General features: G+C 41.2%; 2 protein-coding genes across 6 annotated transcripts in view; both read left to right on the top strand.

Annotated features, from left to right (window-relative positions):
- The window catches only part of grk3 (G protein-coupled receptor kinase 3), a 72619-nt gene extending 62444 nt beyond the window's left edge, over positions 1–10175 (top strand). The window contains exons 18-21 of the mRNA XM_040048767.1: positions 3706–3868; positions 3955–4091; positions 6160–6273; positions 6375–10175. Of these exons, the coding sequence (XP_039904701.1) occupies positions 3706–3868; positions 3955–4091; positions 6160–6273; positions 6375–6536 (576 nt within the window). The 3' untranslated portion in view covers positions 6537–10175. The remainder of the gene's footprint in view (positions 1–3705; positions 3869–3954; positions 4092–6159; positions 6274–6374) is intronic.
- Positions 10176–11390: 1215 nt separating this feature from the next.
- Positions 11391–24086, top strand: part of LOC120744384 (unconventional myosin-XVIIIb-like) — a 69053-nt gene continuing 56357 nt past the window's right edge. For 2 of the 5 annotated variants that reach the window (XM_040048740.1, XM_040048739.1), the window contains exons 1-6: positions 11392–12071; positions 14320–14477; positions 18081–18224; positions 19865–20290; positions 22950–23013; positions 23263–23375. In XM_040048740.1, coding sequence (XP_039904674.1) covers positions 14439–14477; positions 18081–18224; positions 19865–20290; positions 22950–23013; positions 23263–23375 — 786 coding nt within the window. In that variant the 5' untranslated portion in view covers positions 11392–12071; positions 14320–14438. Of the gene's footprint in view, positions 12072–14319; positions 14482–18080; positions 18225–19864; positions 20291–22949; positions 23014–23262; positions 23376–24086 lie in introns of all 5 variants that reach the window. The other 3 variants (XM_040048741.1, XM_040048742.1, XM_040048744.1) reach the window with 3 other exon arrangements.

The raw sequence follows: 24086 nt of genomic DNA, 5'->3' as shown, positions 1-24086 counted from the left end.
TGCTTTTAGGGTGAATGTTTGAGTGTTATCCCAGGGAGTCAAGTACTTCTGATTTGAGGCTCTATTTTTCACAGGAGCTACAGTATCCAGTGCCATACTCACTCATATAGTGAGGAGGTAAAATTATTAACAAGATAATCGACCTCTGTTGGAGTAGCGTTCAGATAGCTGCTCTGCTCTGTGCTGGTACAGGGCATTGAAGATGATAACAGCACATGAATTATATTCTTAAACTTAGGTGCAGCATTTTCAGAAAGACATTTACTGTGATGAAATCTACTCCCCACTGCCGTGTAATCAATTATTGTAAGTCGAAATGTTTTTTGGAAATGACCAGACAAGAGAGGGTTTTCAGGAAACACTGTTAAATGTTCAGTTTCTATGGCACATGTTGAAACAAGATTTAGTGGTGGGTGAGTTCTTTTAGATTTTGAAAGAATTCAATTGAGTCTACTAACAGATTAAATGCCATGTTGAGGCTGTCATTTTTAGCATCTACATGAATGTTAAAATCACCCACAATAATTATTTTTTCTGAGCTGAGCACTAAATCATATAAGAAGTCTGAGAAATCAGACAGCTTCACTGTGTCCTACCCACTGGCTTTTATTTTGTTTTTTTTTCCCCATTTCAGTAATTGCGTTATTAGTGGATAATCCACTTGCTGCTGTTCTTAAAGTGCAGTCACAGTTTACCAGCCATCCACACGTTACATGTTACACCCTGTACTCAGAGCAGCTTCAGCTTTACTTTGTTAGATTACATTTTGTGACAGTAGTCCTCGTTCTGCAATGAAAACCTTCTGCCAGTGCACCCAAACAGCAGAACCAAACAATGACTGCTGTTTGTCACATGTACTTGTTTATTAAAATGTTTGCAGAGGAGTGCCTTGTAAATTTCGCACACATGTTCTTCCTTTAACACACAGACATGTAATAAATCTGTGGAAAACACGGCTTTATTTGTTAAGCTAGGTAGGCTTTTAACCATAATCTCACAGACATTAGATGTTCTTTGTCCCATGATGTTTATGTTTCAATTCCCTTCATGTTAGATTACCAGAGATGTGACACCATGTGTGCAGTGGGCTGCTGTGTTCAGCGATGTGCTGGTTTCTAGTCATACAAAGTGTGGTGCAGAGAGAGTCAGACAGCAGCTGTATTTTTCTGTAATGTGGAAAGTTCACCAGGGCAAAGAAGAGCTGATCAGAATGAAACTTCTTACTAAAATTACTAAATATTTTTCCAGGAAATGAAATTCCCAAGAGCTGTAGTGCATGTTCACAGCAGGGCTGCAGCCCGAGAGGTTTAAATAAATTAGCCACTTGATACAGCTCAGTGACATCTCTGCTTCCTGATTTGTGTCAGACACGCCAGCCTGCTTGCAGCTGCAGGTTTTTAAACATGCAGGATTAGAATACTCCATCTTATGCAGGCTTTTTTAAGTATACTTATTAAAGCATACTTAAATAAGCATAGACTCTGGTGGTAACTTGGACATGAACTAATTAGATTTTTGTGCGCCAGGGTTAAAGGTCAAGGGGAATCTTACTTAACAAGCACATTAATTATCGCTTTTTCCACAAATGTCGAAGTCATTATATTTTGTGTTGAGTGTGTGTGTCAACTTGGAGTGTGATGTCATGTTGTGCAAAAAGCAAGTTTCTAGCCATAATTTATCACCGTATCTCAGGAGTGGAAGGTGAAAAAGATGTTCAGTGATCTCTCAACCATGATTTCAGACTGTGGTGGAAGAAAGCACATAGAGAAAGTGAGTTTGTAGAAAGGGTTCATAGAAAGCTGCTGTATAACATTAGCACCAGTCTCCTGGTTGCTCTGCAGCAGCAGTTTCCTCTTTCATTAACATTAATGTTGCTGCAGTTAACATTTATTTGTTCTCTGTTGCTCCAGCGCACAGAAATGAAACACAGGAGCGTTTGTTTGCATTTCCCAGATGAAGCTGGTCTTTAACGGGGGACTAATCATCATCATCATCATCGTTTATTTATATAGCACTTTGGTCAGCCTTGTGTGTTTTTAAAGTGCTGAACAATAGAAACACAATAGATACCATAAGAATAATAAATACGATAAAATAATAAACATAGCGAAAACAATAAAATATAAGTAAATACAAGTCAGTCAACCACTGAGTCAAAAGCCAGTGAATAAAAATGCGTTTTCAATCTGGATTTAAAAACCAGCACTGATGTAGATTGCCTAATGTGAAGAGGAAGATTATTCCAAAGCTTAGGAACCACAATAGACTAATATTCAAAACAACTCCCGGATAGTAAAGGTTGGAGCATTAACACACCAAGGAAGGTGTATAGCCCCAGTCCACCCTGGTGTGAGCAGATAGATTACTGCAGTATGATTGATTTAAATAGGTTAGAGATATTCTGTAACACAATACAGTTGTACAGACTTAAGCCTCCAGGATCTCCGACACGGTAGGATTTATTGCAGGCCATTTATATTAGACTGCTTAGTATTGGCTGTGTATCAAATGATCTGCCAGCAGAATGTAGATAAGTAAGAAATCCATTTCTAAAGACTTCATTTTAGTAAAAAAAAAAAAAAACCAAAAACAAAGAAGAAAATGTCAGATCCCAGCAGATTTAAGACACCTGTTTGGCATTGGACATGTGGCAGTAGGTGGAATATTTTACTATCGATGATGTAATGTTTCCAGATGTTGCTGCAAAGAACAGTGAACTAGACTATTTAAAGGACTGTTTGAGCATTTTGGAAAGCTGATTTTTATTTATTTTTTTGTCCCCAGACAGAAGGCTAGGCCTCAGATTTCCCTAAGAGCAGGAGGAAAGATTTAAAGCACAATACTCTGAGACAGAATAGGGCTTAGCTTACGGTGACCATGTGCTGTAAAACACAACACAATGTCAGAAAAGGCAGCAGCATTTAGGGCCAGTGTTTGGTTCATTGTTTTTTCCTGTGAGTGGATGTTTCACACGGTCGGGTCTGTCTCTGGTGACAGGTCAGTGTCATTTCCTCTTTCTGTGCTGCTCTTCCATTTGAAGAGCAGCACAGTCATTTCCGTCTGAAATCCGGAGTAGATTTCCAACTTGGAGAGTCAGAGAAGAGTTGACCTCACAGCCCAAGATGGCTGCAGTTCATGTAAACACGAGTAGAAGCCTAAAACTCGTCATTTGTATTGCTGCTGTTGTACAAACTTAACCAGGCGCCATCATTTGTACTTATATTAGAGCTATTTCTTATATTTTGTAAACTTTGCAACATATTATATTATTTAATTTAGCTCAGTCTGTTACTGCTATTCTCTTGGCGCAACTGTAACCACATAATTTCCTTAGGGATTATTAAAGGATTCTGATCACGAACGGACTGTAGCTGCAGTTTTAAGAGGAGCAGACAGGAATTGTGTATTATTGCTACATATGGATGACTGGCTCAACCTTGCTAGAGGGCCAAAAATAAAGGCAACTTTACTATTGAATGCCTTCAACTCAACTTGACAGAAGGCTGAAATCATAAAGGCACATTTTAACATCAGCTCCAAACATCATCAAACAAAAACTGAAGTCTTATATTTTTTTGATTCGATGTTTTGCACCTCAAGGCCGCTGTAGGAATTTGTCACTTATGCTTATACCAAGACGTAGAGCCTATGTATAACAAAACATGCTGCACTCTGTCTGTGTTTGTGCGTGCGTGTGTGACTTAGCTGCTGGACAGTGACCAGGAGCTCTACAAGAACTTTCCTCTGGTCATCTCAGAGCGCTGGCAGCAGGAGGTGGCAGAGACAGTCTACGAAGCTGTCAACTTGGACACTGATAAGAATGAGGCCCGCAAGAGGGCTAAGAACAAGCAGCTGGGCCACGAGGAGGGTAATGATAATAACGGACAAATCCACACACAGCCCAGTACAGATATCCTGTCAGTACACCTCCTGACTGTGTGTCCCTTTGTGCAGACTATGCCTTGGGGAAGGACTGCATTATGCATGGCTACATGCTGAAGCTCGGGAACCCGTTCCTCACTCAGTGGCAGCGCCGATACTTCTATCTGTTCCCCAACCGTGTGGAGTGGAGGGGAGAGGGCGACACTCGGGTGAGTCTGCCTCACAGCATACACTTTAAATTCACTGCACGTTTGTACGTCATGTGACCGCCTATCATGGGCTGAGGGCTTTCAGCTTGTTCATCATTTGGTCAGTGTGTCTGTCTCTCTGTCTGTGCTCATTCCACTCTGAAGGAGAGGTGGCTAAAACCTCTGAAAAAGCAGAGAGACTGGGTGAGTGTTACCACCAGGCTCAGGTCCCTGCTGTGTCCTCAGCACCCCTGCTGTTTAGAGTTGTAGTCTGCCTCCCCGCTTGAAAGTTGGTAGTCAGTCAACTTCAGTTTTTACTCTTTGTCGATCTGGTTTTATGGTACTGCAAACATGTCCGATCATGTGCACAATTCTGGGTGGACCACCCACCCCAAACCTGCTCCCATGCATTTCTCCACAGTCTGGACTGCACGTCACTGGAAGCAGATTATGGAAATGTCTGCACGGTGTTGATTGGTTTACAAGTGGGCAGGGAGCAACAGGAGAGGTCACTGGGAACAGGAGAATAAGAAGAAAATTTGAAAAAACGTAAAGATCAGAAAATAAAGCATTAAATGCACAGAGTGTGGCTGCAGTGTTTAACACTCAAATTCACTTCAGCTCTTTGTATGTTTGCTCTCCTCCGCGGCCGACGGACCACCAACAGCACAAGCAAGAGTAGCTCGCTGCCACCGTCTGACAACAAAGCTCACTGCAGGCCTCAGACCATCTCAGACTGCAGCTATTAGCCTAACAACACAAGTGAAGGAGCACTTGCACGGTCTTGATTGTGTTAGTGTTTCCATGAAGTACACTGCTTACTTGTGTGTAAGTGTAATGTGTGCACTGAACTATACTTTCATCAAAAGTAAAGGGAAAACCCAGCTAGGCTCTATCTGAGAGACTTAAAAATAAACAAACAAAACAAAGAAAAAAAACCCCACTATTTGTGCTTACACGGCACTGGTGTGTTTTACATGTTAATTACCATGTGGTCATATCTCGGTGTTTTATACACAGAGCCACCTGGTAGAAACACATATGGTCCTGGGACTTTTCCCCTCCTGGATGCTCTCTATTTGTTATGCTGAGGTTTTTTTTGAGGCGAACATGTTTATCCAACACACCCATTTAGGTAGTTGCAGTGGTCTCCCTCCAGGAATCTGCTGACATTTGTGAGTCCTTGCATTGAGACTGTTGTTCGTTGCCTCACTTAAAAATTGTGGGGGAAAAGTAGTTCGTAATGCTTAGGAGGACTTGATGGTTGGTGTGGATTTAAAAAAAAAAAAAAAAAATCAATTTTCCAATTCAAATTAATTTTAGCTTATATAGCTATATATAAATATATAAATATATCCAAACTATGCTTCACATTTGATAAACATCGTCATGAATTCCCTCTTACTTTTGCCATGATAAAATCACACTTCCTGCACAGCCCCCCCCCCCACAAGTGTACTTGCATCTCAAATCTCAGTTTTCTGCATTATTCACTTACTTATTACGCACCAGTCTACCATTGTGCGGTTTATCCTCATTTAGTTTGGCACAGAGACATCTGCTGTGATGCTTACACTCTGATGAAGTCTCACAAGTGTCAGCTTTGTTTTTATGCATAGATATAAAAATATGGATATGTACTGATCACTGATAAATGATCAGAATTATAATTTTTCTGACTGTGTGAATCAAAATTGAATTGAATCGAATCGAATCAGGACCTTGTGAATCGGAATCGAATTGATTATAGAAATCAGTGACAATACCCAGCCCTACTCCATGGCACAGAACAGGGCAGTCACACCAGCTGCAGCTGTGATGCATCGACGTGTAGTAGGGTTTCAGAGGGGTTTGCAGTACCAGCGTAGCTATAGCAGAAATTTAACACATAAGTCTAAATTCTCCATTACTCTTCTTCATCATGAGTTCCTCCGTGACTGTCCTAACACACCCTGAAATCCTCTGTGCCAGTGCTTTTTAGTGCTTTAGGGGTAAGGTGTACATCTCTGCAGCAGCTGTGAGCCAGAGACAGAAGTCTTGTTGGTGAAATCCATCTGAACACTTTGTGATCACTCTATTATCTTTGCAGCAAAACCTGCTGACGATGGAGCAGATCGTAACCGTGGAAGAAACGCAGATTAAAGACAAGAAGTGTATCCTGCTGCGCATCAAAGGAGGGAAACAGTTTGTGCTGCAGTGTGAAGTACGTCCTCTGGCTGTTGTATGCCTTAGTGCTGTAGAGGAGATGAATGGAACAAGCTGATGTCTTTTTTTTTTTTTTTGTGTGTGTGTGTATGTGCGCAGAGTGACCCAGAGTTTGTGCAGTGGAAGAAAGAGCTGACTGAGGCGTTCACGGAGGCCCAGAAACTTCTGCGTCGCGCTCCTAAAGTCATCGGGAAAGGCCGTGCTGGAGTAGTGGAGCTTTCCAAGCCCCCCCTCACACACCGCAATAGCAATGGCCTGTGAATACACAAGAGCACGCATATACATAAAAACACATGCACTCACATTGACAGACACACACACACACACACACACACACACTGCATCCCACCTCCCACCCCCTCATCAGCTGCAAGACACCTGCCCACATCACCTCAGTGTGTGTGTGTGCGCGTGGTGCTGATGGCGCACACACAATGACGACCAATCAAGAGTGATATAGTGATTTTTTTTTTTTTTTTTTTTTTTTTTTTTTAATTTTTTTGGGGGGGGGTAAATGTGTGTGCGTTCTGGGACCCTGCCAGTCAGTAAGAGGAAGAAAGGATTTTGAACCATTGGACATTTGAAGAATCCCCGCATGAACTTCACAAGGACTAACGGCTGCTCCTCTCTCTGTTTGCCCCTCCTCAACCACCTCCCACACCACACACCTCGCTGTTGAAATCACATTAATCAGGAAGTGTCCTCCCACTCTGTGTGCTCTCAGCAGCCTGATGGACTCCTCCACAGAGCTGATGCTCGGGTCCAGAAGAGACCAGGCTACCACAGAATGTAGAAAACAAAGGCTGGTTGTCCTCATCCATCCCTCTGAAACATTCCTCCCACTGTTACTGAAGTGCAAAAAGTGCCAACATTAATATTTTACTTGAGTCACCTGAGCGCCCAGGAGGATCCGCTCTGCTGGCAGATGGCGTGCCATCCCAACCTCCTGGACCCTCACAGTGTATGTGTGGAAGGCTGTTGATCATTCCAGCGCAGGTACAGGAAGCTTCACATTGGCTCTAGTCACCACAGAGACTGAGATTCCATTGGCTGACAAACAGCAGCTGGTTGCTATGGTAGCCATGAAGATTGGTGTACATGTACTGGTAACCATGGACAACACTGTAACTATAGAGGAGCAGGAGGGAGGCAAAGACTATAAAGACAATATAAGCACCCTTTTGTCTGCGCACCGCTGTTTTACTTCAGTGTGTTAGCTTTATCGCAACTCCTCTGTCTGCCTTTACAGGATTTTGTTGGTGCGGGGTATTTCAGAGGTGGCAAGAGGAGGGCTCTGAAAGAGCTACAGAGCTGCATTACCTCAGTTGGACTGTGCCAGTATGAGTACATCAGAATGTAAGAACCTGTTCCCAGGCAAAGCACAAGAATCAGCAGTCTGTTCCCGCTCACACATTGTCCATGCAGGGCAACAGCTTGGAGCAGTCAGCTGTTGTGGGCAGACTGTGTGCAGGGAGGAGGATGAAGACAATAAGCTGAAGCTGATTAAAGGAAAAATCCACCCTCAAATACCCCAGTTAGATGCATAGATCTTCTATATGAGCTTTCATGTTCATGCTATTTCAGGCTCTTTTTTTTTTTTCTTTTTTTTTTTTTTGGTTTTTAAGTGGTTGAAATGTTCACATTTTATCCAGTTGGTGTTAGCCTACATTTCTCCAGAGAGCAGATAAATGCAGGTTCAGAATAAACGAGAACAGAATGATCTGTGACTTATTTTCTTTAGATGTGCAGTAAAGTACTGAGCCTGCTCTGAGCCTGAGCAGGCTCCTGTCAGATTTACCACCAGGCCTCATGTTGAGGTTACACCCAGGGAATGCAAACGCATTTGTCTTTGAGAAACTCCACACGATGATGAGTCTACAGGCTCAGTCTGGACTGCACTGAACACTTAGCCGAAGTGCGGCGGCCCTCAGTTTTCTCACATTCAGTCTCAGCTACAGGTGGGCCCGATGTGAAGTTTATCATGGCCTTTCGTCAAAATTCTGCTCATGGCCAGCCTGGCTCGTGGCATTTTGCCCACAGCTGGGCCGCACAGCCACCGCCGGTGCTGTGACTGAGCCCTTAGTCCTAGAAGCAGCCCGGATTTGGGCCAAATGTGTCTGCTGTCAGAGAGCTGCTGCACTACATCAGATCCATCACGTCAGAGGACACAGATGAGCACAACAAGTGAGCCAATTCACTACTCTTTAAATATATGCTCAGTCTGTAGCCAGTACAGTGTTCTGATCCCCCTCACTGCCATCTGTCTACGTTCCTCAAGTAGGACCATAGCGGAGCTTAAAGAAAGCTATGTCCACGAGCATTGTCTGCGGACCTACTGCAGTGTTTCAGGGTGGACTTTTTGTCTGTCTTCTCACTGTATTGTGATTTTTTTTTTTTCCTGAATGTGACACAGTTCAGATGAGGTGTATGGGTTTGTCTAAATTATTGGACTTTTTACAGTTTGGTGGGGAACCTCACCAGGGTTCAAGGCAAGGGTGGCGCAGTGGCAGTCCAGAGTAGTGTGCAGCAGAGGAGAGAAAGCGGTTTACTTCAGGGGTTTTCTTTTCCATCCAGTACAGTGTCTTCATCTGTGATGTCCATGCATTTCCAGAGCTGTGATGTGTGACTTGAGTTGGAAAAATGGTTTGTTTAGGGTGCTCTGTGATTCTTTTTCTTTGGAGCCTTTACCAGTCAGGGGCAGATGTTATCGTCTTAGAGAGAAAATGTGTCACCTCTCCAGGTGTCTTTTATTTTTGTAAACCAAAATGGTTTTTATTGAAATTTCTGTTGTTGCACCTTTTTATCCCGATGTGTTACTTAATAGATGTTAAATGTGCCAAATAACTGTTGCTGATCGAGTGGAAGCCTCCTTTTCTCAACTTTTCACACCTCTCACTACCAGGTCTGGTACAGTCACACACGCGCACACACACACTCACACTCTCACAAACACAACATTGATGTGGGAGTTTTGGTGGAATCTCTGAAGGGTACAAAACTGTGACCAAACATTTTTCCGTAGGTGTGTGTGCGCGGACTGGCTTGCACACCACGATGCCATTGAGACTCACACCATCTAGCTCTGCATACTCGTTCCTGAACGTTTTCCTCACACTGTGTATACGTCATGTGAGTGTGTGTCTGTGTGTGTGTGTGTGTGTGTGTGTGTGTGTGTGTGTGTGTGAGAGAGAGAGAGAGCGGACGTGAGCCTTGGTATTGCTTTGTATGTTCAGCAGTAGACTTTTTATTTGGACGTCTCACAAATTTTCTGCTCAGACACGCTCAGTATAAGGCAATTTAAAAAGGATGGCGTATAGGAAAAAGGAAAAAATCAAAGTATATATAAATATATATGTGTATATGAAATGACAAAATGCTCTAGGTCTATTTAAAAGATTTAATGTAGAAAACAAAATGGATTTGTTGAAGGGAGGTCGGGGTTTGATGTGAGTATAACTGTTCGTGGTGAAGACTTCAGCTCGAATCTTGCACATAAAGACTTATTAGAGATATTGTACCTGCGAGTTTCAGATGATGATCTTTGTTTCAATGCCGGACTCTTTGCTCTTTGATATTTATTGCGTGTGTGGTGAGCTCTCTCGCGCTGTCTCTCCTCCACGCCGACGAGCTCTCGGCCGAGTGCTCACTGTAGAATCCTCCAGTGTCCGCCCGTCAGAAACTCTCCTCTTTGTTTGTTTTGTTTTCCAGATGCCACAGACAAACACAAATACTACTGGCTTTGGGCTATTGAAATTAAGGTCATAATACTGATATATAATTGATAATATTCATTGATTATTATAAAATTTATTTTATTTCAATGATTATTTTGTTTTTGAGACAGGTAGGAAGTTTAGGACTGCTTGTAAAAACAGTTCATGAATAAAAATTCTTTTTCTGTGTTGCCTCCTGTCACTTTTGCTTTTGTGTCTAATTATTATTGTAATTACATGACCCTCAAAAAAATACGTGTTTGTGTGTCTGAATGAATATATATGTATATATGTTCAGTCTTAAGGTTCAGATTAATGAATGAAATAATGTTGAATATCAGATAAAGGTGTCTTTATGCACAATCATCCAAGCAAAGAAATCCCTAAATGTTTATTCTGTACGTAGCATTTTCATTGGGACTAATGTTTCATCACTCACGCAAGTGACTTCTTCAAACTGAGACAGAGTTATGATCCGAATGCACTGATGCAGAAAGAGGGAAGTCCCAGATGGGTCGGACACCCTGACATGAGCTAAGAACCTGCGCAAGACGGGACTCAACCAGAAACCAACAGACCCTGCAAACCATGACCATGTTGCTAATGTCCATAAAAAACAAACTGTCACCACCAGGGGGCACCATTTTACCATCCTCATGATAGAAAAACTTCCACGAGTGGCCCCACAGTGCAGGCACTACTGACCTTTGAAATCTGGAAAGATTAATAAGTAATGTGCAAAATGTATCAAGATTCAGTTGAAACGGTTTTTAAAAAGAGAATATTAAATGGATGATCATGGGTTAATCATAGTTTTAATTCTGGATTGCAAAAGAACCGATAGCGTCTACAAGAAAGGGAAAACAAAGACTTGAGGTTGAAGGAGGAATATCACCTTGAAAAAGCAACCATGAGGCAACTTTTGTTCTTATTTGGTGTTATATAAAATGAGTCTCAGCTACCTACAGATTGACAATTACTTTGAACGTAATTTTAGAAATGGAACAGAACTTATTGAGCACCAGATCATCTCAAACTTTTTTTTTTTGGCGATGAGTTCACTGTACTCGATTTCCTCTGAAGTCACCAGCTCAGTCCAACAAAGCACTGCTAGGAATGGTTGTGTGATGTCATGTTAGTGTGGACCCAAATCCCATAGGAATGTTTCGAGCCACTTGTTGAATCTGTGCCACGGAAGGATAAGGCAGTGTTGACGGTAAGAGGCCCAACCTGGTGTTGGTAGGGTGGTGAGTGTGAATGGATAGAGAAATATACATGATAGATAACAATAAATAAAAATACAAAACTTAAAACAGAATGAGCAAAGTTCAGGATTTATTGTGGGCACCGTGATTAGAAAGGGGTACATGTGGAGGAATGAGTGATCTTTGGTCACCACAGCACAATGTGCTCTAGATGTGCTTTATTAGCAAAGAATCATACAACATGTCTAAGAGGAGGGTTGCTCGTACCACACCGTCCCCAAAGTCATCAGGAGGCGCCTTCTCCTCACTGCTCAGTCTTCCTCAGCTGTAGTTGTCAATCAACTCAAGCAGCTGATGCACTGCAGCTCTGAACATGTGCATTTGCGGCCTGCACTCATTATACCCCTCCCCCTGGTGTTCACACAGCTTTAGAAAAAAACACGTTTTCATGCTGTTACTATGTTTACAGAGGATGATGACGTTTCCCAGTGCTGGAGATCCAGATTACTGTACTTGTGGCGTCTGGTGAAGGACAGGTGAATGGCTAAAAAGAAAAAGGTAAAGCGGATCATGTTACAAGTAGTGGCTTCACCTGACAACAAGCTTCTTTGTGTCTCATGCAGGTCTCCAAACAGGGTCGTTTAGAGACCCTTCCTCCACCCTGTGACTCCAGATATTTATAGAGGAGTCGTCTGTCAGTGAAGCCATGCTGCTGGTCTGTGTGTCGCTCTATTTCTGACTATTGCTGCATACCCCCTCAGTCAGTCTTGCCCAGTCTGTGCGACTGTGAGTGTGTGACAGGGGGACTCTCATTTTGGCTCGCTGGATTTGCCATTAAACATCTGGAGCCTTTAGCTTCTTCTCTACAGTTTTGGAAGGTATGGCTGCGTTTTGTTCTATCCTGTTCACTGTCCACTTATAAAGTTCCTGTCATGGGTTTTATTTATAGATTGGAGCTGGGTTAGAGAGAGCGGGGCTTCAGGGGCCTACATTCTGTAATACAGCCGGGCTGAGATTTGACATTGTTACATTTAGATAACACTGGTTCAGACGCCACTGTCTACTTCACCAGAGGACTGGTTTTTACTGTTGGCTCGATTTTTATTGTCAAGCATGTTTCTGTCTCTGGTGTCTTGTTAGGAGAAGTTTTCTGTTGAGGTCATAAACTCGTCTTGTTGAGCAAAGGTCCTACAGTTGAAAAGAAGGTTTAGCATGCCACCCGAGAACCTGTTGGATGCATTTCTATGTCAAAACAGACTTTTAGGACAGTTTTAAAATCATTTAGAAAGTTGGTTGGTAGTTTTTATGTGATTGGCACAATGCCTGGTCCTTCTAAAACTAGCTGTTGAGTTGTTTACAGGGACTGACTAAACCTGCCCCTAGTATGCTGCTTACAGGCAGAGAGCAGGATCTCATACTGTATGATCCACACCACAAGGCTACTGGAGCGAGGTACATGGCACATAATGACAGACATGTTTCTGATTTTCTATCTTGCCTCTGAGGCTGGATCTTCCTTAGAGGGGAAGTTCGGAGAAAAAAACAGACATGAGACCTCTGACACTTGTTTGATTTTGCTTTCAGATGAAACCATGTTTAACAGGATGATTTTCATCCACTACTCTTTGGAATTAGACCACATTTTGGGTTATGTTTGGGTTAGCTTGTGTTGGTAGTCTGGATTGGTGATTAGTTGTGATCTAGCTTCGCTCTTCTCAACCTCCTCCCTTTGAACCTTTTTAAGAAGTCAACAGGTTGAAAATCAGTTGGACTGATGATTTTTAGTTTTGTACAGAGTGCTGGCACCTCAGACAAACACGCATCTGGGTCCTTGAACAATCTGATGACCACACTGACACAAAGTTCTAATCATCAGCAGTGAGAAGTTCACAATCAATGCAGTCCTGTAAGAAACTAAATACACCTTTACCGCTGTAGGAATGAAGAGTGTAGCTAGCATCCAGGTCCTGCTAATCCAGGGGTGGGCAACTCCAGGCCTCGAGGGCCGGTGTCCTACAGGTTTTAGATCTCACCCTGGGTCAACACACCTGAATCAAATGATTAGTTCATTACCAGGCCTCTGGAGAACTTCAAGACATATTGAGGAGGTCGTTTAGCCATTTATATCAGCTGTGTTGGATCAAGGACACATCTAAAACCTGCAGGACACCGGCCCTCGAGGCCTGGAGTTGCCCACCCCTGTGCTAATCAAATACACTTGATTATCTGATCAGCAGTAAGGGTGAGCACTTTTGTAAAAGCTGAGGTTTTGACAGTTTGTTTCTGTGGTGCATTCGAATGTATGTTGTATACCAAAGTCTTCCCAGGAGTGGGCACCCCAGCAAATTTACCCCAAGCTTAGACCATCCATGCTCTGAGAAACTGCAAAAAACTCAAGAACTCCACCTCAGACTCTACAAGTTCATAGCAAACATCTCAGACCAACTGTCAGCATGGTGGTGGAGCGATGAAGATTTGGGCACCTTACAGTCACTGAGCAGAACATGAACTGCTCTGTATACCAAAGTGTTCTAGAGTCAAGTGTGAAGCCGTCTGTCTGACAGCTAAAGCATGAATGAAACTGGGTCATCAACAGAACAATAATCCCGAGCACAGCTGCTGAAAAAGGAAAGAATCAGTGCTGTGGCCCAGTCAAAGTCCAGACCTCAACCCGATGGAAATGGGGTCATGACAAAACAGAACCGCAAAAAGACATCACGAGTGTTTGAGGCCAAGGGCAATGGGAAGGCACAACTTTTTTCACAGTGTAGCTACTGATTAGTAAAACTTTTCACACAGATTTACGCTTTAACAATATGTGTGTTTATGACCCTATTAATCACAGCAGACCCTTGCCTTCAATGCAGTGTTGTAAAAAAAGGTGGATAATGACAAGATTGACTAACGCCAACACATCATACAGAGTAGGTGTGAGCTGACTGACAACAGAACAGAGCAGGAGCACGACGAGACAGTTTCTTAAAAAATAATGATGTCTCAATAGACACAAAGTGGCAGTGAAGTATGTCAATAATGGAAAAGTGGATCATGATGGTGTGTGTGTGTGATAACTGTCTTTTACTGAAGATTATCTAATTTACCTCAGTTTTCTTTCTTTCTTGTCAGATTGTTCTTCTCCCTCTGTGCACACGCACATTGCCACCATCACATCTTGCTGACAGACGCGTGACCCTCCACCTCCACAGCCACCTCACTCCCCTTAACCCTCTCCCTACTGTGAAACCATGGCACTGTCCTCACGCTTAAAACTCTGGGAGAAGAAGGGAGGTGCAGAAATGCTGTGTGCTGCATTAACTCTAATAGCTGGTTGTGACTGCACACATGTGTGTGTGTGTGGGTGTGTGTGTGGTGCACTGATCACATAGTGAGTGCTCCTCTGTTCTAACCCTGAGTCATCGTAGCATGTCACTGCTGTGGTTGGTGTATTAGTCATCTTGCATGTTCAGTGTTTGAGCTTTTTACAGCCCCATGCTGTCACTTGACATTTGCGATCTGAATCTGCTGATACTGATATTTCTGTTGAGATACAAAATATTGAAGCTTTCCACAAACGGGAGCAGAACACTCAGCCTTATATGGCAGTTTCATCACTCAGTTCATTCTGCTTATCACACGCTACCGAAAGACTGTACATAAAAGATGGTCATGCGTAAGTTTAGGTTTTTTGGGGTTGTTTTTTTTTTTTTTTTATCCATTTTGAAGCCTCGAGATTAGCCTCCATTTTTCAGCCTTTTTTCAGGTTGATTGTAAAGATATTTTATGCTCAGTGACTCCAGCTTACAACACCATTAGTGAAAATCCTTACAGAAAAAGACAAAATTGTATGTCCCAGCTGATCACTGACAAGCTACAAAGTCTTTCCCCACAGTTCATACAAAAGGAAAGTAGGAGACAGTGATAACTGGAAACTGTTTTTCAGACTGGATTTTAAATGTGTTACACTATCCTGGCAAAAACACAGAAGCAGAGTATTCTTCTGCTGGGTAAAGAAAATACATGCTGTCCTTTTCATGTGACCCCTCATACACCTGGTCGTACACATGATACCATCTCATAGGATGTCAAATCTCTGAAGAGATTCATACATGCTAGTGGATTTTCAGACTGTCACTGGGAAAATACTGTTAATGTAGCTACATTGTGGAGCACAGCAACACAAATGGAAGGCATCAGATATCAAACTGATTACAGTATTGGTTAACTGACACTGCATTGCATACACAAGGGTTTTAACCAAAGCAAATATTCTTACACAGTAACATGTTTCATGTGACTGATATGTTATTACAGTATACATACACAGCAAAATCTCCAGTGTTAAATTAACACTAGAGAGTGTCTATATGGGTCCACACCTCTGAGTGTTAAATACAACACTGTTGAGTGTTAAATCAACACTTTTGACAGTGTTATATGTTTAAAAGTAACCTAGTCAGTTTTGAAGATTAACAAAGACTAACACTGAGCAGTGCTGATTTTCTAACACTGGAATATTTCTAACATTTTGAGTTATTTTCCAGTGTTAGAAAACCAGCACTGCTCAGTGTTAGCCATTGTTAATCTGCAAAACTGACTAGGTTACTTTTAAACATATAACACTGTCAAAAGTGTTAATTTAACACTCAACAGTGTTGTATTTAACACTCAGAGGTGTGGACCCATATAGACACTCTCTAGTGTTAATTTAACACTGGAGATTTTGCTGTGTAATTAGATTAAGAATCGCTGTCATTTTAAGCACAGTCCCTTAATTACTGTGCAAGTTTGCAAATGATATTGAATACTGGGCAACATGAAAATAATTTTTTTCTCAGATTCTGCCCCTCCTAATGTTCTTGCTCCATGCAGGAAAAACCTTTAAAAGCTGCATTTGAAATCAACTTGAGGCCTTTTACCTGCTTAATTTCTTAAAGGTTTAATAAAGAAATGACCATTTACTTGTCCATGCTTCTGTGTCAAATAAACACCCAAAACACCCAAATCACTCTAATGCCTGAGCAGCTGATGCTTGGCTTTTCTGTTGAAGCTCCTAAACTGTACCTCTATTATTGTAGCTGAATGTAGCTGTATTATTTCAGATCTGGTGCTGTCAGAGAAACAGTTGTGACATCTTCTGAACTTACTGTAACTGTCTGGGGGGTTTTACTCTTGGATTAGCTTGACATAAAGCTAATATTCAGTTTTATTTAGTTTAGAAGTAGAACTAGAGGGTTTCTTATCTTTAAAGAGAAGATTTAGGTTTAAACCACCCATGGAACCTCTGCTCAAATCTATTCTAATGCAGTCACAAGTTCATCCCAACTGCAGGGTTTTACAAAGCTGGCACATTTTCACTGGTTAGTCGTCCAATTTTGAATCTCATAAAAAGCTTTGTCAAGCACACTAATGTGTATCCCAGTCTAAATTTTTCATTGGGACCAGATTTGGTACATGGTATGGGTAATGCATTACTCTTGACTGCTGCTGAAACAAAAACAACCTGGCACTGTACAAGCAAATTCATCAGCTGACTTCCATCTGCCACATGCTCACATCATGGCAAGGTAGTCCATTCAAGTCAGGTATAATGAGGCTTCTCCCACAGTTTTTCATGATCGCACACTGTAGCTTCACACAGAATGCACTGACCTTTCCCATAGTCCCTATTGTGTCAGCAGGTGATAACTATTAGTTAAATGTCAGGCCCATGTCTGCTGGTACTTCTCAGCCCTTCATGCCATTCATCAAAGCCACCACCTCATGTAAAAGCTGGGGAAACAATAAAAGGCTTTTAAAATTGTTATCATCATTGAATACAATGCCTTTCATTGACTCAGTGTGCTCGCAATATTTTCTATTTCACAGAATTTCTTTAAATTAATATGTTTTTGACAGATTTGTGGAGTTTAACAATCCAGCATAGTGGCACCACGTTTACCAAAATGCCTTTGGTGTGAGACCAGACATACAGCTTCCCTCTTTTGCAGAGCACCTGTCTATAAATTACAGAATGATTGCTTCACCTACATGAAAATAGCACGAGGGAAAAAACAGCGTACTCGAAGGCCCTGCCTCTCTGTGCCTCGGGTTCACTCCCCATCTCTACACCAATTCCAAATCCTCACATCTCAGGCATCAATCTAACTCTGTGAACAAATCCCAATCACAAGTCCAGTAGGCCATAACTTTTTTAGAATTCCAGTCTTTTCACTACCTTTAAGCACCTGTCTTCTGATGTCTACCTTCCTATTGTGTCTTCCTCCAGTTTTGTTTTTATTCCTCTTTTTGGATATACTCCTCTTGTCTGTTATTTATTCCTGCTGTCTTACTATTTCTATTTTTATTCCATACAGTTGGTGCGGAGCACCCACAATTTTGTTGTACATGTACAATGACAATAAAGGCCTATTCTATTCTATCCTACTCAAATTAACAGCCGTTTAGATTGTCACACATCCTCTTATTTGAAAAACCCTCCAACGCCTCAGGTACCTCATAGCTGTTTATGACCCTGCATGGTGCTAAAAGTGCTGAAGGAAGCTAATTACAAAAAGGCCTTTAAAGGACTCACATTCATTTACGTCCACTGTGCCACACACTGCCTCCCCTCTTTGGACTTATTCTAAACCCTGTGGAGCAGTTTTGATGAACTCATGTTTGAGTGTTGGTCAAAATAAAGTGTTTGATAAGAACTGTAAGAAATCTCTTTCGCTTTCCAACACATTTGTCATACATTGTCAACGTATGCATCTGACTTGTTTAACTCTCTGCTGAGCATGCAGTGCATGCTGATCTGCATGCCCAATGGACTGCACACTGCATCCAAACCATACAATGACTTTCTATTTTGTTTGTTCTGCCTGAATCATCAATGGACCAAACTACAGATAAAGGAGGAAAACAAGCCAATTGTCACAACAGTACCACCTCCGCCTCTGTCAGTTCTGCCAGGTGGTTTCCTCAAGCAGCTCGTCAGAGATTCAGAGAAAGAGACCAAACATAAAGACCCAGAGGTCAAAGAAGAAAGGCCAGTAAGTCATTCATTTCTTTTCCATCTCTCAATATCTTATTGAATCTTAAAGATCTTAGTGTTGCCAATACCAGAGTTGGTCTGCAACTAAAAACGTGACTAGTCATTTAATTAGGCCACAGGTGTGCCTAATAAAGTGGCACCCTCTCACTCAGATGCCTCTGGAATGGACTTCTCTAGGCTGGAGAAAACAATGTCAGTAATGTAATGACAGCCAGAGAAGGGCCAGATGGGCTTCTTTGGATAAAACTCATTTTCTCTATCTATTGCTAGCTTTGGCATTGAGAGATTTAATGGAAGAGATAACAGAATGTATCAATAATAAAAGGTACACACTTGGAGTTTTCTTAGATCTAAAGAAGGCGTTTGATACTGTTAATCATGAAATTCTATTAAAAATTTCATGATTAAAAAAACTGGAAAGGTACAGGTTTAGGGGAGTGGTTTGGACTGGTTAAAAGGCTATGTAGGGAATAGGCAACAATATGTACAAATAAATGAATATAAATCTAATTTGATGGATATTGCTTGTGGAGTACCTCAAGGTTCACTATTGGCTCCAAAAATGTTTATTATGTACATAAATGATATTTGCAGAGTATCGCAGATTCTAAAGTTTGTAATATTTGCAGATGACACAAATATATTTTGTTCAGGAGTGAAGTTGCCACAGGTTTTGGAGATGATCACACAGGAATTAACGATATTAAAGTGGTTTGATAAAAATAAGTTATCATTGAATCTAGATAAAACCAAATTTATGTTATTTGGAAACCAAAAGAAAAGTATCAAAAAAGGTCTGTTGGAAACCACACATTATACTTTTAAAATACAAAGTGCTGGAACAACTTTAAAAAGTATGTCTATCTCAATAGCGGGAGTGAAATTATGGAACAGTCTAACAGAAGAAATAAAAGAAAGTAACAACATAAACCAGTTTAAAATAAAATATAAAAAACAAATTTAAAAAAAATATAAGAAGGATGAACACAGGGTTAACCCAGGATGGTAATGTTGTTGGTAATAGTGTTTTAGTTTCGTTTTTTCATAATATGTGAATGTGCAAATGTAACCATTTATTTATTTTTATATGAAAATAGCTATACTGTGGTGGGGCTTGTTTATCTTTTGTTTTGTTTTTTGTTTGTTTGTTTTGTTTTGCTTTACTTTTGCTTCATATGTTGTTTGTTTAATTTAAGACTAAAAGAAAATTAAATGAATGAGAGTTAAAACTTGAGGGGGTAGGGACATATACGAATATACTTCTGCCTACCTCTTTTCAAACAAAAGAATGGAATTATTTTTTGCAATGATTGTGAATGTACATGTTTGAAATAAACATGAACTGAACTGAACTTACGTGTTAAGGCCGATAAACTGCTCGTTACCTAAAATAATGGCTAGCTGGCTAAGCTAATAATACTTGCTTACTAATGTTGTTACTAATGCTAATCGTTCAAACACTTGGAAGCATTTAATATCAAAGCTATAGAATTAACATTGAAGACACAACAAAAGCACCAGCAGACTGTGACACATCACCCACTATTTCCAGTAGCACTACTGCACACAAGTACAACGCATGCATAACCTTCAGTTAACAGTCAAAGGAGGCCTGTTACTTTTTTCTTCCCACTACAGCCAAACAAACTGAGTGACAACCTGGTGCAACAGTTTCTCCTCCCAGATCAGACTCCTCCAATCCTCGAGGCAGAAATGTCCCTGCGGACAGAGCAATTCAGCAACAACAGCGACAACAGCCAACCTCAAGGACGCAACTCAGCACAGCCAGATGGCAGGTCCTCATCTCAGTGCCACATAGTGACTCCTGACTCCAGGGGTAAACCTGAAACCAGACCAGACGTAACACCAGAGCCCCCAAAGCAGAAGCTGCAACAGTGGGACAGAAGGACTGAAAAGAAGAGCAAAAATATGGAGGAGCATACAAAGAAGGAGAGGATAGAGGAATTTGGGCAAGGGAAGGAGAAAGAGAAGGGGATGGAGGAGAGGCAGGAGCCAGAGGGAATGCAAACAGAGACAACTGTGACAGAGAATGCCAGGAAGGAGGTATGTATGCTTTTGTCATCCGGTCTTACAGATAGTCTGAGGCCTGCAGAATACTTGGAAACTCTTCTACATTAAAATAATATTTTTAATGGATTTTTTCCCCTTTTTGTGACACCGTTTCCTTTTAAAACTAACATTTAAATTCCAATAAAAACGTATCTACTTTATGCCCTGCATTCAGATCCCTCATCTGCCTTAGTTGAGACATTCACGAGACATAGACAGTAAAAAAAGTGGATGTAGTTTTGCGGTTGGAAAAGTAAAGCCAGCGGGGAAGTGCCTTAAACTTGCATTCTGTCTGGAGGCCATTAGATGGCAACACCTATGGCGATTAGTTCATTGTTCTACTCGTTGTGGATCATACTGAATAAAAATAAACCTAATTTGTAGGGTTTTAGTTTATATGTTTTTGATGATACTGTATTTGACACAGGAGGATTGGCTGTGATGTTTTCAGTTTGCTCAATGGCTCATGACTTGTCAGTTGCAAGTCATGAAATGAGCATCTTTTTCTCAGCAGTGCGCACACAGCGAGTGACTTTTCTTTGCCACATCTTTACAAAAGCGTTAGTCTCCTCAAATTTATCTGAATTGTTGTGGTGTTTTTAAAGGGAAACCTGAGTTAATGCTGCATTATTTTTCCTTAGTAATCCTGCAGTGCTCCCCTATTGACATACAGTACATTGCTTGCAGAGCACCCTGCTATCGCAATATCACAATAATTTGCCTATCTTAGTAAAGTCTAGTAGCATATGAAATGAAAAGATCAAATTTTCTTATATTTACCTGCTGTGATCCAGTGCAGCTACTTTCCTTCAAACTGTTTATTTCTATGAACAAAATAATATGCCCTCCATAATAATAATTTATTATATAATATTTAATCACAAAGACGCCAATAGAACAAAGTACATCACTAGTGAATATTTATCTTATAGAACCTTAAGCACACTTTCATCAGTTAATATAGATCAGAATCTTGAGCCTATAGTAGCAATCTGCATTGTTCATGCAAAGTTTTTATTCCAGCAGTGTGATGGTCAGATTTCAGATGTGAGTGTAACAAACTGTTGTTAAAAACTCAAACTACATCAGTTATGGCATAAAATGGAAAATGCAGTTACAATTAACATTTGGATGATCTGGGGACTTTGGTCATTATGTCGATGGTTTTTGTGAATTGTGGGATGATCCATCACAATGAATTATGAAACGGTGATTTCTCATCTCCTTTCATAACGGCTGGTCCTCCTAAGCTAAAGGAAGCAATAAAGGAAGCATTGAAGCTCCTTTCCTTAGTATTCAGAGAATTGGATTAGATCTTCTTATGGCTGCCACATGGATATTTCTGGGTCACGTCTCTCAGCTAAGAACCGTTAAAAGCAAAATGGATTATTGGAGCTCACCATTGGATTCTTGCAACCATGATGGCAACAGCATAAACATTCATCTTGAATCTTCAGAACAGTATTTGAAACCAACAGGTGACGTCATGGTAGCTACGTCCACCTTTCATACTGTCTGGTGTGACAGTACCCATTTATGTAGATATTAAATATTACCATTCCATTCAATAGAGAAACAACAAAGTAATCCAAAACTAAAGGTTATTTTAGGGGGTTTTTTGTATTTGCATACTTCAGTAGTTTGACCTATGTGCATAGTGGGAATCAAAATGTTTACGGAGACAAACAAAAGTTACATTTAAGTCATTTTAAGATCTTTAAATCTCAGACAGTATAATTCACTACCCAATCCACTGTCGTTCTGTCCAACATATGATGAAAAGCCTAAACAAAAGGAAAGAAACTAGTGTGACAGTTATATAAGTAATTATAAAAAATGTACATATGATTGATCCATCGTGGTGAAGAGAGAGCTGAATGGAAAAGCAAAGCTCTCAATTTACCAGTTGATCTACGTAACTACTTTTAACTATGGTTACAAACTATGGTAGTGACCGAAAGAACAAGATCGCGGATACAAATGGATGAATTAAACTTCCTCAGAAAGGTTGCTGGCTTCTCCCAGGAGATATGGTGAGGAATTAGGCCATCTGAGAGGGGCTCAGAGTAGAGCCGCTGCTCCTCAACATTGAAAGGAGCAGGTTGAGGTGGTTCGGGCATCTGACAGGGATGCCTCCTGGGCACCTCCTGTGTGAGGCCCCGGGGCAGACTCAGGACACGCTGGAGAGATTATATCTCTTGGCTGGCCTGGGAACCCCTTGGTGTTCCACTGGACATGCTGGATGAGGTGGCCAGGGAGAGGGAGATCTGGGTTTCTCTGCTTAGTCTGCTGCCCCTGGGACCCGGCCCCAGATAAGTGGAAGAAGACGGATGGATAATTTTCCTTATTTACACTTATATGTTTTATTGTTGTCCTCATTTATTCTATAGTCTTCTGTTTCTATGTCTGAAAGCTGAGCTTTGAGCTCACAGGGATTATTGACCTCATTATTTGAAAATGTAGCAGAAAATAAAGAAAAACACAACACTTTAAATGTGACTTTACTAGAAGTAAACTCTGAAAACAATGGTATTTAATGCTGTGGCACACTGCAAATGGCTTAAATGATCATGCATTACAGAAACGGTGCAGCCAAAAAGTCTTTAAGAGTTACTGTTTTTCTCTTTGTTCCTCTCATGCTGCTTTCTCTCAGGTTAGGGATGTGTGGTATGAAGCTGGAACTGTGTGGTACGTCGACAAGGATGATTTCATCCGTGGTATGCATTGAAAACAACACACACGCACACACTACAGTATGCATGCTAGCTATAAGTACATTTTGAAGAACATTTAACCTCTAACAGAAACCACAGTTACACATGGATGAATCTATAACTGCTGACTCATTCACACAAAAAACAAGTCTTGATTGTAGCCTTGAAGATCCTTGATATTTCCACACCTCAGTTCACAGGGTGTCTGTATGTGTGCTTTCAAAGACATAACTTCATTTCTCCTCTTTTCAGCTACTCAGCTGAAGCCAGACGAAGGCACACCAGAGCTGTCCGAGGGCCGGGTGAGGGTCCGGCTTGAGACGGACGGCTCAGTGCATGATGTCTCCGAGTATGAAGTTGAGAAGGTAGATCAGACTAGAAGTGTCCTTCTGGTTCTATTATTGTCCAAATCATGTAAGAGTTTGCACATCAACTTGTCCTTTGTTTCTAATGCAAACCTTTCAACAACCCTTTCTTTAAGAAACAAACCAGATGAGAATTTCATATGACAAAAAGGTCAACATTTAAATGTATCAGCAGAGAGTAATGCATAAATCTCCATTAAATTTTGGAGATTTAGCACACATTTGCTTAAAGTTAAAGTTTTTTATACCAGTCCTGTTACAGTGATGTTACAGTGATGTGAAATTTAAGGGGAAGGTCTTTTAAGGATATGATTAAAAAAAAACTGCAAACATTATATGAAGCATTTTTCATTGTGCACTTTTCCTTTGAGTAACACACACATGCAGTCATTATAAAAATAAAGTACAGCCTCTGTCAATTCCAAGGTTTTAGGGCGACCATGGTTCAGGGGTTTGGGAAGCTCATCTTGTAACCGGAAGGTTGGCGGTTCGATCCCCAGCTTTGTCTGTCCTGGTCGTTGTGTCCTTGGGCAAGGCACTTCACCCTACCGCCTACTGGTGTTGGCCAGAGGGGCCGATGGGGCGATATGGCAGCTGTGGCTACAACTGTAGCTTGCCTCTACCAGTGTGTGAATGTGAGAGTGGAATTATAATGCGCTTTGAGTGTCTAGAAAAGTGCTACCTAAATGCAATCCATTATTATTATATCAG

This window comes from Simochromis diagramma, unplaced genomic scaffold (genome assembly GCF_900408965.1).
Source record: "Simochromis diagramma unplaced genomic scaffold, fSimDia1.1 OVJJ01000683.1, whole genome shotgun sequence".
Lineage (NCBI taxonomy): Eukaryota > Metazoa > Chordata > Actinopteri > Cichliformes > Cichlidae > Simochromis > Simochromis diagramma.
This window is presented reverse-complemented; position numbering and strand designations above follow the sequence as displayed.